Below are 15,852 nucleotides of genomic sequence, written 5' to 3' on the forward strand. Positions count from 1 at the left end.
CACAAGTGCTGGTGGTAACAATTGATTAATACCTTGGATTGTCACAAACTTTCATTTATCCTTCCAAGTTCATCCCCAAGTGCCTCTCCTCCATGAAGATTTCTTGGATCTGACTTCCTCCAGCAAACACACACAAACACAACTATCTTTCAAAAGACTATCGATTTGGGTTTGGAAAGCTTCAAAATAATCATTTACACGTGAGGGAACTGAGATCAAGAAAAAAAGTGGCCAAAGCTTCAACTTGAATCTCCCCTTCCAACTCCAATGTAACTTCTTTTCCCACCAGAAAACATTGACTCTTACAACAGGATTAAAAGACCCGGACATCAATGCTAAACAATTCTATGTCAGAGTCTTAGTGACTCTGATTTCTAGTTTGATGCTCTAGGAGGTGGAGATGGTGGCTGCGAATTTATTCCCAACATTCTGTCATCTCTCTAACTGTTGAGAGGAGACATTTTTTACGGAGCCAAAGCTGTTTTCTGCTTCGATAAATGGAACTAAACAAAGGAAGGGAGGTCCATGTGGAGGGCCAGGGTCCCCTGGTGCATCCCCCACTGCATCTTCTGGAAGGAAAACAGATTTAGTGCCTCAGAGAAATTCTCTTCTCTGGGGCTCCATTTTTACATTTGTTTATTTATTTTAATGCAGGCAACTCATTCTCCTTTCTGTTCGAAGAAATGCCAGGTTTATTAGAATGCTAAGTCCTGGGGCTCACTGGCATCCCCATCTGCCTTTCCATCCCATTCCTCATCATTGCTTTTTGAAAGGAAGCTGCCTCCCTTCGTGTCTCTCCCCCATTTTCTACAGGAAGCAGCACAGAGCAAGAATCCATTCCATTTTTTCCCATGAATTCCACGCAGGTTGGGGAGAATCCCTAGCTGATAAAGAAGCATGATCTCCATGGGCCTCTGGGGAGAACTCCCAAAGGCTAGAGTCCATGACTTGTAATTTACCCCCTGGTTCTACAGCATCTGCCTCCAGGGTTCTTAGGGTTCCCAAAGGCTCTGACATAGAGTATGGAGGCTAGTTGGCCGATAATAACGAATGGCTGCTCTACTGATTGGCCGCCGATTCAGGTGAGTGTGATAAGGTTGGCGGTAAGGATTCAGAATAATGTTTGGGAGACTGGTTGGAATATTACGCTTCATTGGTTGGCTTATGGAGGAAGGGGATGATTAGAAGGAAGCCCTGGATCTGGGCTTCAGAGAGACCTGGATTCAAATCCTCCATGAGGCACTTATTAGCTGTGTGACCTTCAGTTTCCATATATAAAATAAAGTGAAAGGATATTTTCAGCTCTCACCTCTAAAATGTTTTAGGTACATGGTTCTAGGCAAATTTCCTAACCCCTCAGGTTCCTCATCTATAAAATGACAGAGATAAACTCAATAAAAAATAAATAAGAGGTAGAATTCATAGAGTGCTTTAAGGTTTGCAAAATGCTTTGCCAATATTGCCTGGAAGCCAGCCGGCCTTCAAAGTCTCTTCTTGCTCTCTATCTTTGATTCCACTTTTAAAACATCCTATCTGTATGATCCTAAGCAGATTGCTCCTCTGCCCTGGGCCTCACTTATGCACCTGTGAAATGAGGGAGTGAGACTCAGGGATTTCTAACATTTAGAGCTTGATCTAAGATCCTGTGATCTGGAAAGCCCCCATGCCTTATCTCTGGGATGAAGGATGCTGGCCTTTAGGAAACTAGCCCATTTCATGTATAGCATCATTATCAGCAAACTCTACACAGAACAGGTAACTTTTTGATCATAGGAGCAAATAAAAATTCCTCCCCAAACTCCCATGGTCCTCGGAAGTGAATGACCAAGGGACTAGAATGTTCCATTTGTCATTCTCACTGAATTTCTCCTTTAAGACTCAAAAAGTGGCACTCCACATGAATCTCCACATCCCTGATTTTGGCCACAAACTTGTTTCTTTCAGGGAGTGGTGAAAATTCATGCTAACAGTGTGCCTCCAACAGCATAGCTCACAGTAACAGCAGGTCTGTCAGGAGTACACAGTCCATAAGCATCGCCTGAAGAGAAAGCACCCCCAGAGAGTTCTCAGAGCAGGGAAACACCCTCTGGGACCAAGAGCATCATCCAGGCACATTCACATTCCAATAGAATAAATTAATATATGCTAATTGATTAATCTGTGAAATAAGAGGATTTGTTCTGATTAATTTCTTCAATTCTGGAAAATCTAAGATTTAATTTGTCAGCCTCATCCCCACCCCTAATGCAATTTCTGCGCTGAGGACCCTTAAACCTTCTGAGTGACCACAGAGAACGCTCCTCTATTTGTATTACTGACATTGCCCTAAAAAGATCAATAAGATCAGGAATTTGTAGCAAGAAAGGGTTTGGGAGGATACTCTCCTCATCTTACTCCTCCATCTCCACTTTCTAGATAAGGAAAATAAAGCACAGGGGAAATAAGTGACTTTTCAGAGTCACAGAGCCAGTAAATGTCTGAGGTGAGATTTGAATCCAAGCCCTCTGAGTTCAAGTCCAACATCCCATCTACTAAATCACGCTCGAACCTGGCAAGAGAAAGTAGTCCGGGAGTTAGTTTGCCTCGTATCCTGTCACAGTCCATATTCTGTGATCTGATCCGTAGAATTTTCTGACACCTTTTCTCCATGAATTATCCAGTATTTATTTAGTTACATGAATGCTGGATTTCTGCATTTCTCTTCTCCCTTCCCCTATTATGTAAGTTTCCTAAGAGTAAATAAACTTTTTTCCCTGTCTTTTTCTTAGGGACTCCCACAGTGCCTTGCACATAACCAGGTACTTAATATATGCTTATTGAATTGTTATTGGCTTGATATCGACATGTTGGAGCTGACCTTGGTCTTGAATACTGGCTTTTCCTGTTCTCGCCCTTGACTCTGCTTAGTGACAGGTTCATGGATGGGTTGGACAACCTTCCTGAGGATTCCCTGATTTGTGTCACGTGATTTTCTGTTTGCTTTTCTCCCCTTCCCACTAGCCTTTTGCTGGTGTCTTTCCTGGCCTTGTTCCCTCTAGATTCTAGATTCTGTCCTGTGTTGTTCCCTGATCTAGAACTGCCAGCTCACCCCAGGCCCTGACATTGTAAACGTGCTAGACCTAGTTAGCATCTCCTTGTTGCTCTATGCCTGACCCTGGCTCTTGGCTGCTTTCTGAGGGTTGATTGTAGTGTGAGCCCTGCTGTAAGTGTAAGTTCCTGTATTCCCAGAACTTGTTTTTTAAAAAAAAATAAATAAACTGATTCAAAAGCTGCTTCTAAATCATTCAGGACGATGTTATTTTTAAAGAAGCCAGTCTATGGTTTTTGTTTCTTCTTCCCGTTCTCAAAGGTGGGTCATAAGAAGAAATGCAACAACAAAGTGAATGTCACTTCAAGCACCTTGGTAACTGCTTCCCTTTTCAGGGTGAGACAATGCAAGGACTCAAATTTTGTCCTCTTATAAACATCCCTGGTACAGTATCCCTTTTCCTCTCCCATTTTGAGGTTACTAAGCAACTTCTGTATAGCTCCTTGAAGCAAGCACAGCAAATGGAAACTGAGGTACAGAGAGAGGTCACATAGGTAATGAAGGCTTGGTCCAGCACTGGAGCCTGACTAATCTATTTCATAATTAGGCTCTTTACCAGCTGGATCCCATCTCTATCATCATGATCATAATCTCTGGGCACCCGTAATGGACATGACAAAATTATGTATGTGGCCACAAAGATGCTCTCTGGTCCTCTGGATACAGGGGCAAAGGGAACATAGAGCAGAGCAGCTCTGGGAATCTAAAATTCATAATTATGGTAGAATAACTGGAGCTTTACTTCAGGGCAACAATATCTGCTGGTGCGTTTCTGGCCTACTAATAGGCCTCCACTGGCCTTGTTCTGATAATGCCATAATGAAGACTCTTGTCCATTCCATCACTCCATCCCACGCTTTCCATTCCTTCACCCCATTTATTTTATTCTGAATGTATCTGACTATGGCAGATTTATCTCTATGATCCCCACTCAACTGAATCCTCCCTTGGTTCCAGAATTCTCTGTTATAATTCTGAGGGTTTTTTGTTCTTTAAAAGCGACATGTTCTTAAAAAACTTGTATAATCTGATACTAGTCTGCTTTTCTCTCTTTGCCTTTTAAAATCTGATTTTCTTCAAAATCCAGGTCAAGTAGTGCCCCTCATACTAAATATTTTCTAATCTCCCAGCTGCCAGAGCCTTTACTTAAAAACAATTACCTTGTATTCATTTTCCAGATAGTTGTGTACATGTTTCCCTTAATATAGTTTAAGTTTCTTGAGGGAAGTGACTGTTTTCCTTTTGTCCTTGTATTCCCAGTGCCCAGTATGGTGCTTGACACTTAGTAAACTTTGATAAATATTGATAAATACTTGGTGATTATTTTCTTTCTTCATAAAAATAATTTAATATAAGTCTACTCTCCAACTTCCCCCTATTTCTTGGAAATGAATGGAGTTTCTTCTTCTTTAGTCAATCACTAACAAATTCAACTAGTATTTATTAAGCACAGGACTAAATAGAGGGATAAATACTGTTTTGATTGTCTTAAAAATAATAGCTTAATTTCTTTCAGAATTAACTCCCTGAAGCCTAGCTTTCAGTTGTCCTTTCTCAATGATGGAAGGTTTGAAAAAGTTACACTAGTGACAAATACTGGAAAACCTGTCAAAAATAGCATGTTCTGAGGCCTTCACTGTTCCAGATCAAAAGTCATCAGAACTTACCGTTCCTTTGCTGATGATGAAGAAGGTATCCCCTCGGGCCCCTTGCCTGATGATATATTCCCCATTCTCATAGTGTGTCTGGAAAATATAAAGAATAACAGAAAAACTGAGAAACATCATCACCAGAGAGACTGACCAAGGTAGAAGAAGTTCATCAATTTTGGCATGCATGCTGATTGTAGAATTGTCTTAAATCAATAAAGTTAATAATTATGAATAAATCATTTCAACCTTGCCCATTTTCCTTCATATTTTGTTTATCATCCTCCATTCTCCTTTTCTCCATCCCCAAGAAATTACATCCATATCCCCCTACTTATTTTTTCTGAATCAGATTTCCCCCTTCCATTAACATAAAGAGAACAAAACAAAACTTCAGTACTCATTAAGAGTCATTCTAGCTTATATATTTTATGTGTAATTATTTGTCTTCTATTAACTAATAAAATGCTTATTGTATTTCATAAATTAAAAATTAAAGTACATTTTAAAAATACTCTTTAGCACTTAACCTGACACATGGTAGGTGCTTAATAAAAGTTGTTGACAACTTCATTGGAAATAACAATAGCCAGTCTCATCTGGTTAGCCTATTATCCTCATAAAGATACATGTGCTTATGGAATCCAGTATACCTAGTAAAATATCATTAGATTAAGTTTAAGGGACTCATTTTGTGCTTTAAAATCCAAACTTCAGCACTTTCTTTATCTTTTGACTGTGCCAGAGAGAATTCCTTCATTTTATGAAGCCAATTTGAGCCCTGTGTCTATAGAGGCTGAGACAAGAATCACAAGAAAGCTACAAACAAACAGATTATCCCAGTCAGGTATTAGAATTCTGCCCCAGCCACCGGCACTCAGCATATTCCCAGAACAAGAATTATTACTCCTAAGACCAGAAGAAACTTCTCTAAAGGAGGTAGGAGAGAGCTCATTGCTGGATCAGGAGGCATATAAGCTGAAAAATTAGAACCACACCATCTGGCCCAGAGCTTCTTTGTAACTTAGCAGGGAGCCATAGTTGGGGACAGAAAACATTACTGTCAACTGTTCTTATGAGACACAGAATCCATGATGTGTATATAATATCCATTAGATGGAATGCCATTTTATATATATATTTATTTATATATATATATATGTATATAAATACATACATATGTATATATATACATATATATGTATATGCATATATACATATATATGTATATGTATATGCATATATACATATATATGTATATGTATATATACATTATATATGTAAACTTGTGCTGCTTCTCCTCACAATCTTATTCATTTGCCATTTTATCTCTGAAATTCCCATAATCCATCTTCATTATGACTTGATTTCCATTGAAAATGGACAGCCCCTCCTTTGTTTCTGAATTATATTAGTAGACTAAAAACTCCTTCAGTTAATTTATGAAGTCTTTCAATCATGCATTCATTCATTCAACAAATGCTTATTGGATGTCTACTGTGTACAGAACACTGCACAGACACTACAAGAATAAAGAATACATCAATGGCTCTGTCTTTAGAGGGTATCCAATCTAAGAAGAGAGCAAAAGATGGTGTTTGGAGTCTATTCATGACGATACTTTGTTCAAAAAGCTTCACTAACATGGAATTGACTTTAGTGTAAAAGGCAAACTTGTTCGTTTGATACTTAAAGCTTCTTGATATTTGGATACGACCTTTTTCTCTAGGCCAATTCCATGTTATTCTCTCTTACAAATTCTATATTCTATTGTTTGTTTCAGGTATATGACACCTATCTCTTGGGGCTTTGCACAGGCTGTCTCCTATGTCCAGAAGATTCTGACTCTTGGAATCCCTAAGTTCTTTTGAGATTCAACTTCAGGACTGCATGCATGAGACTCTTTACAGGGACCCTCCTTTGTTCGCATTGTTCTATCTCTCTTCCTCTTCTCCCTCTCACAAAATCAGCTTTTTACATATTTTGTATTTATCTCCATACTTATTCCCCATCTCCTTATCAGAATCTAAGCTTCTTCAGGGAAAGGACTTGTTTCATTTTCATTTTTATATCCCTAGTATCTAGCACAATACCTGGCACATAGAAGTTTCTTAATAAATCCTGGTTGAATTGAATCTCTTTTAAAAATGTCCATTCATGTCATCATCATGTTCAAGTTCAGATTATCCACTTTTAAAGTTCCCAGATTAAGGAGAAAATACAGTAAGCAACAGGAAAAAAATACTATAGGAATGCAGTTGGGATTTTGCAAGATTATGGTCTAAAAGACCATAAGTCTTGGAACATTATATTTCAAAGATCAAAAGAGCTGAGGTTGTATACAAGAATAATTTACCCAACAAAATCGAGTACAATCCTGAATGAAAACAATGGATATTTAACAAAGTGAAAGACTTTCAGATATTTGTAACAACAACAACAACAACAACAACAACAACAACAACAACAACAACAACAACAACAACAACAACAACAGAACTCAATGGAAAGAAAGGTTAGGGCTGAGTTGTGTATGAGAAAGTGATTCTCAAAACCAAAATTGGAGGAAAAGGGGTGATTATATTATTAAAATAGGGTGTGAAATGAAGAACTAATACAGAGGAAATAGGTTAGAATGGAGGGTTGGTAATGTTAGAACCTGATCCTCATCTGAATTGAAGAGGAAACAATTTGTACATCTTGAAAAGTGTGGAAGTTTTCTGAACATTTAGACAAGTAAGAAAACTGGGGGACAGGCTGGGGAAAGGACTTCTAAAGGGATGTATGGATTGGGATTAGGAGGGTGGGGGAAGATGGTGGTGGGGACACTTAGAAGGATGGATGAGGTTAAGAGTGGAATAGTAGGGTAAAAAGATAAGATAACAGGGGTAGGATAAAAAGAGAAGGTAAGAAAGACAATAGTGAGTAAAAATAAGATGGAGGGAAATTCATAAATAGTAATTATAATTCCAAATGTGAATGGAATGTTTACAGCATTTCCTTTTTTTGGGGGGAAAAAGTCCATCAATTGGGAATGGCTGAACAAGTTGTGGAATATGATTGTGTGGAATAACACTGAGCTGGAGGAATGATCAACTCAATGATTTTAGAAAGCCATGGAAAAATTTAGACAAAATGGTGAAGAGAGAAGTGAACAGAACCAAAAGAATGCTGTATACAGCAATAGTAATATTGGTTTTTTCCCCATTTCTAAAACATTTTTATTTAAAATTTTGAGTTCCAAATTCTCTCTCGCCCTCCCTCCCCACTCCTCCTCTCTGAGAAAACAATCAGAAATAGGATATACATGTGTAATCATGTAAATATTTCCATATTAGGCATTTTGCATAAGTAGACTTTTTTTATAAGTAGACTTGAATAAAAGAAAAAAAATGAAAGAAAATGAAAAATAGCATGAGGGATTGTCATTTTAACTATTTTAAATACATAAATTAAAAATAAAGAATATATAAAGATGCCATCTGCACCCAGAGAAAAAAGTGATGCATAGAAACATAAATATATATATTATTTTTCTAACATTTCATAAATAATAATTTTACATATATGTGGGTGTGTGTGTACACACGCATTTGTGTTTAATGGTAGCCATCTCTAGTGGGGTTGGAGCAGGGAAGAAAAAAGAGAAAAAATGTTCATGACAAGTTTACTATATATTTTATGTGCAATTATTTTTATTATACTAATAAAAAATCTTGTTTTATTTCATAAATTTTAAAAAGTACATTTTTAAAAATAGTCTTTAGTGCTTAGCATAGTACCTGACACATCAGTCCTTAATAAATGTTTGTTGACAACTTCATTGAAAATAATAATAGCCAGAATACAAATAACTAGAATTTATATAGCACTTTCTGGCTTGCAAAGCACTTTCCAAGTGTCAACCCATTGGTTCCCATAACAGTCCTGAGATGTGGATGCTATTAATGCCCCCCACATTTTATAGATGGGTAAATAGAGACAGGCCAGAGGTCAAATGACTGGACCAGATTTATCCAGCCATTAAATATCTGACTACCATTGACATCTTGACCAGGATAGTTCTAACACAACACCATAAATGGATAGTTACTTAGCTTCTGATTGGTTTATTTTTTTTTTTTCACTTGAAATAACCAGACCCTTATCTTTGGACGCCAAGGTCATTGCCCACAGCAGCATTATACTGCACTGAGACCTATATATCTTGGTGGCAACGGAAGAAAATGTACCAGAGAAATAAATGACTCTTGACCTTGAGGGACTTTGTGAACACAGCTGAAGACACAGAATATAGCATGAGCTAAGGCTACTTACACAGCAAAACATAAAAACTATGAATGAATGCATGGAAAATGATATTGTCAGCAGACTACAAGTGCTGCAAAGAAGCAGACAAGAGGCAATTATTACTTATCTACCTCAGTCACATAGTCTATGACATTTTTTTTTCTTTTTTAACTCATATTCACTGATGAAAAATATGGCCCAGAATAATTAGATTTCAGGTGTGAAAGAACTAATGACAAAAGGATTCTCAGAGGGTGCGGAGGTCACTGACATCAGAAGTAAGAAATAAAATGGAAAGACTAGAAGAAACAAAATGGAATGTAAGCTCCTTGAGGATAAGAAAATCATTTGATTGTTTTTCTTTTTGTCCCCAACAAAACATCTGGTAGATAATTAGCACATAATTAATAATCCTTAAATGAATGAACTAGTGAATGGTGCTGCTCAATTTTGTTTCCCATATACATGACAGTGTATTTTATTCAGAAGAAAATACATTTAAAGAGGAAGTACAATTCCTTTTTTTTGCTACACAATCTCTGCCTATTTCTTTCCCACCTCCCTCATCCTCAGTGGGAAAAGTGATGCATTTACATTAAAATTAATGATTAGAATCTCAAAGTAGAAAGTCAGCATTTTACATGAGAATTTTTTTCTCTTTCATTTATACTCTCTAGAAAGATTTTTTTCTATCTTTAAAAATTACATTGTAGATCTCTGTCTCATGAATTTAAGAAGCTGTTAATAGAGTTTCCCTGTGGTCTGTGTGGACCCACGTTTCATGGTTATTAGTTGGTTGCGATGCTGGTACAGCACAAGGAATGCTCACTGATACTCACTAAATTGTGGCTTGGCTCTGATCAGGATCTGTGAACTTGAGACCAATCACCTGCCATGGAGACTGTCTCATTTGTAAGCCATATACTTAACCACACAGGAGTACAAAAAGCACTGAGTTCATCAGAAGGGTCTGGCATCTTTTTCTTGACTGCAGTTTGGGGGAGAGCTCTGTGACATGAGGACAGAGTTTTTCTACCAGACCAGTCAGGAGCTCCTGTAAGCCTGAAAATTCTGATTGATTGATGACTGCAGCCAGTCAAGTCTTCTTTTTCTTCTACTGGGACAATGAGCAAGGTCAGCTTGGGACAAAACATGGCGACTCCAATCTGAACTAATGGGATTGATGCAGTTCTAGTTTTGTGAAAAAGGTTCCACCTTTGTAATCTGGGATTAAACAGAGCCTACACAAAACTGGTTAACCATAAGTGCTAATTAAACAATTAAGTGATGGCCTAGGGGATGGAACTATGGAGGTGCTGTTGATGAATTTCCTGGATACTATCAGCTGACCATGTTTAACTCAACACTTGGATACCTAGGGGATGATGGGACGGTCCCATAGACAAGAAGAAGCAAGGACCTGAAAATGAATATGAATTTGTAGCTAACCAGGAAGCATTTATTAAGTACTTACTATGGACCAAACATTTTGCTAAGCACAGGTGGCTAAAAACAATACCAAAAACTGTTGCTGTCCTCAAAAAGCTCACATTCTAAAAGGGAAAACCATGCATCTGTGACTAGATAAATACAAGATAGATACAGAGTAGATGGAAAGTCATCTCAGAAAGGAAGTCACTAGCATTTGGGGAAGACTAGGGAATATCTCTGGAGAAGGTGGGATTTTAGCTGAATCTTGAAAGAGGGGAGGGAAGCCAAATGGCAGAGATGAGGAGGGAAGGCATGCAAAGACAGAGTGGATGGAAAGGCGTGAAAGAGCCAGGTTATAACAAACTTTAAATTACAAATAGAAGAGTTTATAATGATCCTGGCAGTTACTGAGTGAGCTCAGGGTAAGAAGATATTTGACACAGTCATATCTTCACTCGAGGAAAATCCCTGACAACTGAGTGAAGGATGGATCGAGTGAGACTTAAGGCAGGGTATAGAGGAAGGTCTGAACTGAAGAAATGGCTGTGTGAATGGAAAGAAGAAGATATAGAGGAGAACATCTCTTTATAATAAAGGTTTTTAAAAATTTGTCTCATTAAATAATGATTCATTACTAGGTTCACCTTTTTTCAATCCCAAGATTGCTATGTTTTTTTTTAACTCATCCTATTAAAATTAACTTTATGACTAACTATTGCTGTTACACACAATCACTACAAAGAGTCATCTTGGCCAATCACATCCCATTCTGACTATGGTTCTATCCTCCCCTGTGCCAATACTGAGACTCTAACGATCCCATTCTTATTCTACCATAACCCTGGTGATTCCCTGTAAATTTTTCCATTTGCTCCCCACATGGGATCATCAGCCACTAAGGATTGGCCATGAGCTTATTTCTACTGCTGCTTTTATTTTACAGCAAGGACTCATTCAGCCAATATTCTCCATAATAAAGCAGGGGAAAGTTTCGCCTGAGCTTAAAGTCAGGACTTTGTTATTTTTCTGCTCTAAAATGCAAGAGATGAAAATTCAAATATGAAACAACTTGCTTATCCATGGCAATAATGAAGATGATCTAGCTTAAAACAAAACAAATTAAATTGGAAAACATTACCAACTGAAGAAGAAAACAAAACCCTGATGAATAAACTTGTTAAGACTTCTTCATTCCTCTGTTTATTATTATCAGGTTGATTTCTTTCATGCCAACTTTGCTGGGCTTCTGTCTCTAAGCAGCTTCAAGAATGTCATCATCATTTATAAGATAAACAATAGCCTAATCTATTTTTTTCATAAGAAGCCACACATGTAGTGATATTCTCCCTTTTTCTTTTTTAAGTCATTTGTTTCTCTTTCTAAGTTTTCACAATAATCCTATTAAGATGCTTCTTTGACCTAATGCTTCATCTTTCTCCTTCTATGATTCTCCTTCTTTATTGTTCCCACCCCCAAACTTTCTGACTAAAGGAAGAAAGAATATTCTTTTGCTCTTTCAAATTATTTTTTTTCTATGATTTCCCCAGCTAACCTTTAATACTCTTGATAATGCCAGAAAAAGTCCTGTTTTTCTCTGCTGATTTCTGTCTTTGAAAAGCTGGAGTTCTTCACATCTTAGGTGGCCCAGATTACACCCATCCTTTAATCCTCCCAAATACCTTTATAGCTTAAGATTCAACAGCAGTTGTTGACCCAGAGGAGGCAGCCCAGACTTGCTAAATCCAGACTGTGACTGTCAGACAAAGCCGGGGAAAACCTTATCTGAACCTCCACAAACAGAACTGGTCTCCTGTTTATTGGAAGTTTTTCCAAGGATTCTTACCAATTTCCAAATGGATTTTCCAATCCTCATCTTTTATTCTCAGAGATTATTCAGTTGAACATTCTCACACTAAGCCACACCGAAGGTTGAATATCACTAATTGGTACATGTCATTTCATGTCTAATCTTCTTAGTAGAAAGTAAAATTGCATAGGTGAGGTGACCTGTCATTTCTAATTCACTTCAGTGAACACAAGTGCCAAATTCAGAATCTGACCTATAAATACCTATTAGTTTTTAATATTTTTCATTTAAAATTTTCTTATTAAAGTTTTTTTTATTTTCAAAACATATGTATAGATAATTTTCAACATTCACCATTGTATTCCATTTTTTCCTTTCTTTCCTTTCAGCCCCTTCCCTAGACAGCAAGTAATCCAATATATTAAACATGTACAATTTTTTTTATATTTCCACAATTATTATGTTGTGAAGAAAAATCAGATCACAAAGGAGAAAAATGAAAAAGAAAAGAACATGCAAACAACAACAAAAAGAATGAAAATATTATGTTGTGATTCACTTTCAGTTCCCACAGGCCTCTCTCTGGGTATAGATGGCTCTCTATATCACAAGACCATTGGAACTGGCCGGAATCACTTCATTGTTGCAAAGAATCACATCTGTCATAATTAATCATCACACAATCTTCTTGTTGCCATGTACAATGTTCTTTTGGTTCTACCTACTTCACTTAGCATCAACTCATATAATTCTCTCCAGGCCTTTCTGAAATCAGCCACCGATCATTTCTTCTAGAACAATAATATTCCATAATATTCATATACCGTAACTTATTCACTCATTCCCCAACTGATGGGCATCCACTCAGTTTCCAGTTCCTTGCCACTACAAAAAGGGCTGCTATAAACATTTTTGTACATGTGAGTTCTTTTCTCTTTTTTGTGATCTCTTTGGAATACAGGCCCAATAGAGATACTGCTGGATCAAAGGGTATGTACAGTTTGATAGTCCTTTGGGTATATTCCAAATTGCTCTCCAGAATGGTTGATCATTTTACAACTCCACTAACAATGTATCAGTGTCCCAGTTATCCCACATCCCCTCCAACATTCATTATCATCTTTTCCTATCATCTTAGCAAATCTGAGAGGTATGTAGATCCCTCAGAGACAACAATACTTTCAATCTCATATTGAGATTCTCTCATGAGAAGCTCCCTACACTGGAGCTGTCCTTCAGTACCCCATACTGCCATGCTTAGGTACTTCAGCCTCTACCTCTAAATAACTGCCCTGAGACTCTGGGTATCTGAGGGGTAAAGGCTCAATATCTACTTCAGACTCACGTCTTTAATACACAATTAACTTCATGCTATATTCCCATGCTCACACCCCCTCCCTAGCACTCTATCTTTGAAAATAGTCATCAAATAAATGCTGCCCAAGCCCTCCTCTTTGGCCAATAGACCCAATCATATTTTTCCCCTATTAGAATGGAAACTCCTTGAAGGCAGACATTATCTTATTTTTTTTGTTTTTGTTTTTGTTTTTTTTTTAATATCCTGAGAGTTGAATATAGTGTTTGTCATGTAATAAATGTTTGGAAAAAAACACTTTTCCATCCCACAAATAGTTTGTTTTAATTATATATTGCTATATCCCCTTCCCTAGTAGAATATAAGCTCTTTGAGGACAGACTTTATCCTTTATTTTTGCCTTTGTATCACTGGCTCCTGACAGAGTGCCTGGCACCTGGAAGGATCTGATAAATTTTTGCAAAATAGACCAAATTGTGTCATGGAGATCCCTGTCTTGTAGAGTCATACTGTAATAACTTGTAAAGATATTTTTTTAAAAAATAGATGCAAAGCAAGCCCTACACTTAGTTGATGAAGGTGTCTTTCATCATTTTAAGGTACCTTAAATTAAATTATTAATTATTTTTATATTTATAAATTATAAATTAACTTAAACTATTAAATCCACCCAAACCTAAATAGGACCCGAATAGTTGAGCAAATAAAAAATATGCACATTTTCCCAGTTGCATAAAGCTCTGGTATTTTACCACAAATTTTCCATCATTTGTCATTTAATAGTTCATATAGAAGTCAGGCCTATTCACTAGGGGATGGGAGGTTGCTCTAAGTCTCTAAGGAAGACAAAAGAGAAAGAAAGACAACTTATTTTGATGAAACATTGTCCCCACCCATCATTATTTTAGAAATGGGAGTGGTCCTAACGTAGCAGCTTTTCCAACTCATCTGTAACATCACATCAGAGTTACTGGGAACCACTGCCCATAGAAAATGGAAAGCCCATCAAGGGACATCAAATATAATCCACCCTCAAAAAAACTAAGGGGAGGAATTAGAAATCTGAAGCCCAGATAGATTAAATGACTTTTCCAGAATCATATGTAGGATAGTAGATGTCAAAGCAAGTAGAGAGGATTTGAATCTAGGTTTTCCTGATTTCTGGCTCATCCGCTATTCAATATACCACACTGCCCAAACAGGAAAACTGTTTTATCAGTGAAAGTTGTTCCTAAGAGAATATGGGATTTTTCTGGGGGGAGGTATCTCTTTTTCTTGAAGCACTATCAGTAATATCAATGAGTAATATCAGTTATCAAGTATTTATTGTATCTCACACATGCCAAGAAAATGATGTCTTCTCTTTGAGCTCTTTTCATTATTTTAAAATCTATCCCTTTTTTCAAGTGTGTATGTGTGTTTGTGTGTTTGTGTGTGTGTGTGTGTGTGTGTGTGTGTGTGTGTGTGTGTGTGTGGTGTATATGTGTGTATATATGGAGAGATTTATAACATATCTCAGAATCCATCCATTTTACAGTTCTATAATATAACCAACCTCTTATCTTTATTGTATCTCCAATGCCTCTGAGACACTGGAACTAAACTTAGGTGACACCTTTTATGTCTGGCTTTCCTGATCCACAATCTTGAAACTTCCACACTTCCCTTCCCTCTGGTTATTAGAGCTTTGTGTCTCAAGATTACTTTGCATATACTTTGTAGTGAAAGTGATATGGACAAAGAGAGGCCTTTAAACAGGAAAGCCCAAGTTCAAGTCTTATCTGATGCATGTTGGATGTGTAACTGTGGAAAAACCCCCTTTTCTTTCAGGGTACTAGGCACCTACTTAAGGCTATAAATTGTGAAACTGCAGTGGTAGAGGGAAATTTCTTCACTAAGGAATTCCCTATAAACATGGAAGTCACAGGTCTAGTCCCTAAACTTGCTACTGACCTAGCTCTGTAAAGTCTACAATCCCCGAGTAGAAGAAAAGCCCCCTGTAGAATGGTATCTCCAATATTAAGAGAAAATTATTAATTGGTGACTAAATTGAATTAAGAAGAAAAGTGATAGAGTGGGGAACATCTCAGCAGAAAATCAGATATCATCACATCTTGTGAAGTGATAAACATAAAATTATCTTGTCACTGAATGAAAGAAAGAAGGAATAAACATCTATTAAGAGCTTAACTGTGTCAGACACTGCACTCAGTGCTGGGGATACAATACAATGGAGACAGCTCCTGCTTTTAAGAAGCTGACATTCTATAGA

General features: G+C 37.2%; 1 protein-coding gene across 2 annotated transcripts in view; it reads right to left on the reverse strand.

Annotated features, from left to right (window-relative positions):
* Positions 1-15,852, reverse strand: part of PRKG1 (protein kinase cGMP-dependent 1) — a 1,273,864-nt gene that overhangs the window by 238,574 nt on the left and 1,019,438 nt on the right. For both annotated transcript variants that reach the window (XR_012487204.1, XM_074297069.1), the window contains exon 6: positions 4,756-4,833. Coding sequence is in view for 1 of the 2 variants with exons in the window: in XM_074297069.1 (XP_074153170.1) it covers positions 4,756-4,833 (78 nt within the window). In the remaining variant the exon portion in view is untranslated. The remainder of the gene's footprint in view (positions 1-4,755; positions 4,834-15,852) is intronic.

Source organism: Sminthopsis crassicaudata, chromosome 2 (assembly GCF_048593235.1).
Source record: "Sminthopsis crassicaudata isolate SCR6 chromosome 2, ASM4859323v1, whole genome shotgun sequence".
NCBI classification, from domain to species: Eukaryota; Metazoa; Chordata; class Mammalia; order Dasyuromorphia; family Dasyuridae; genus Sminthopsis; species Sminthopsis crassicaudata.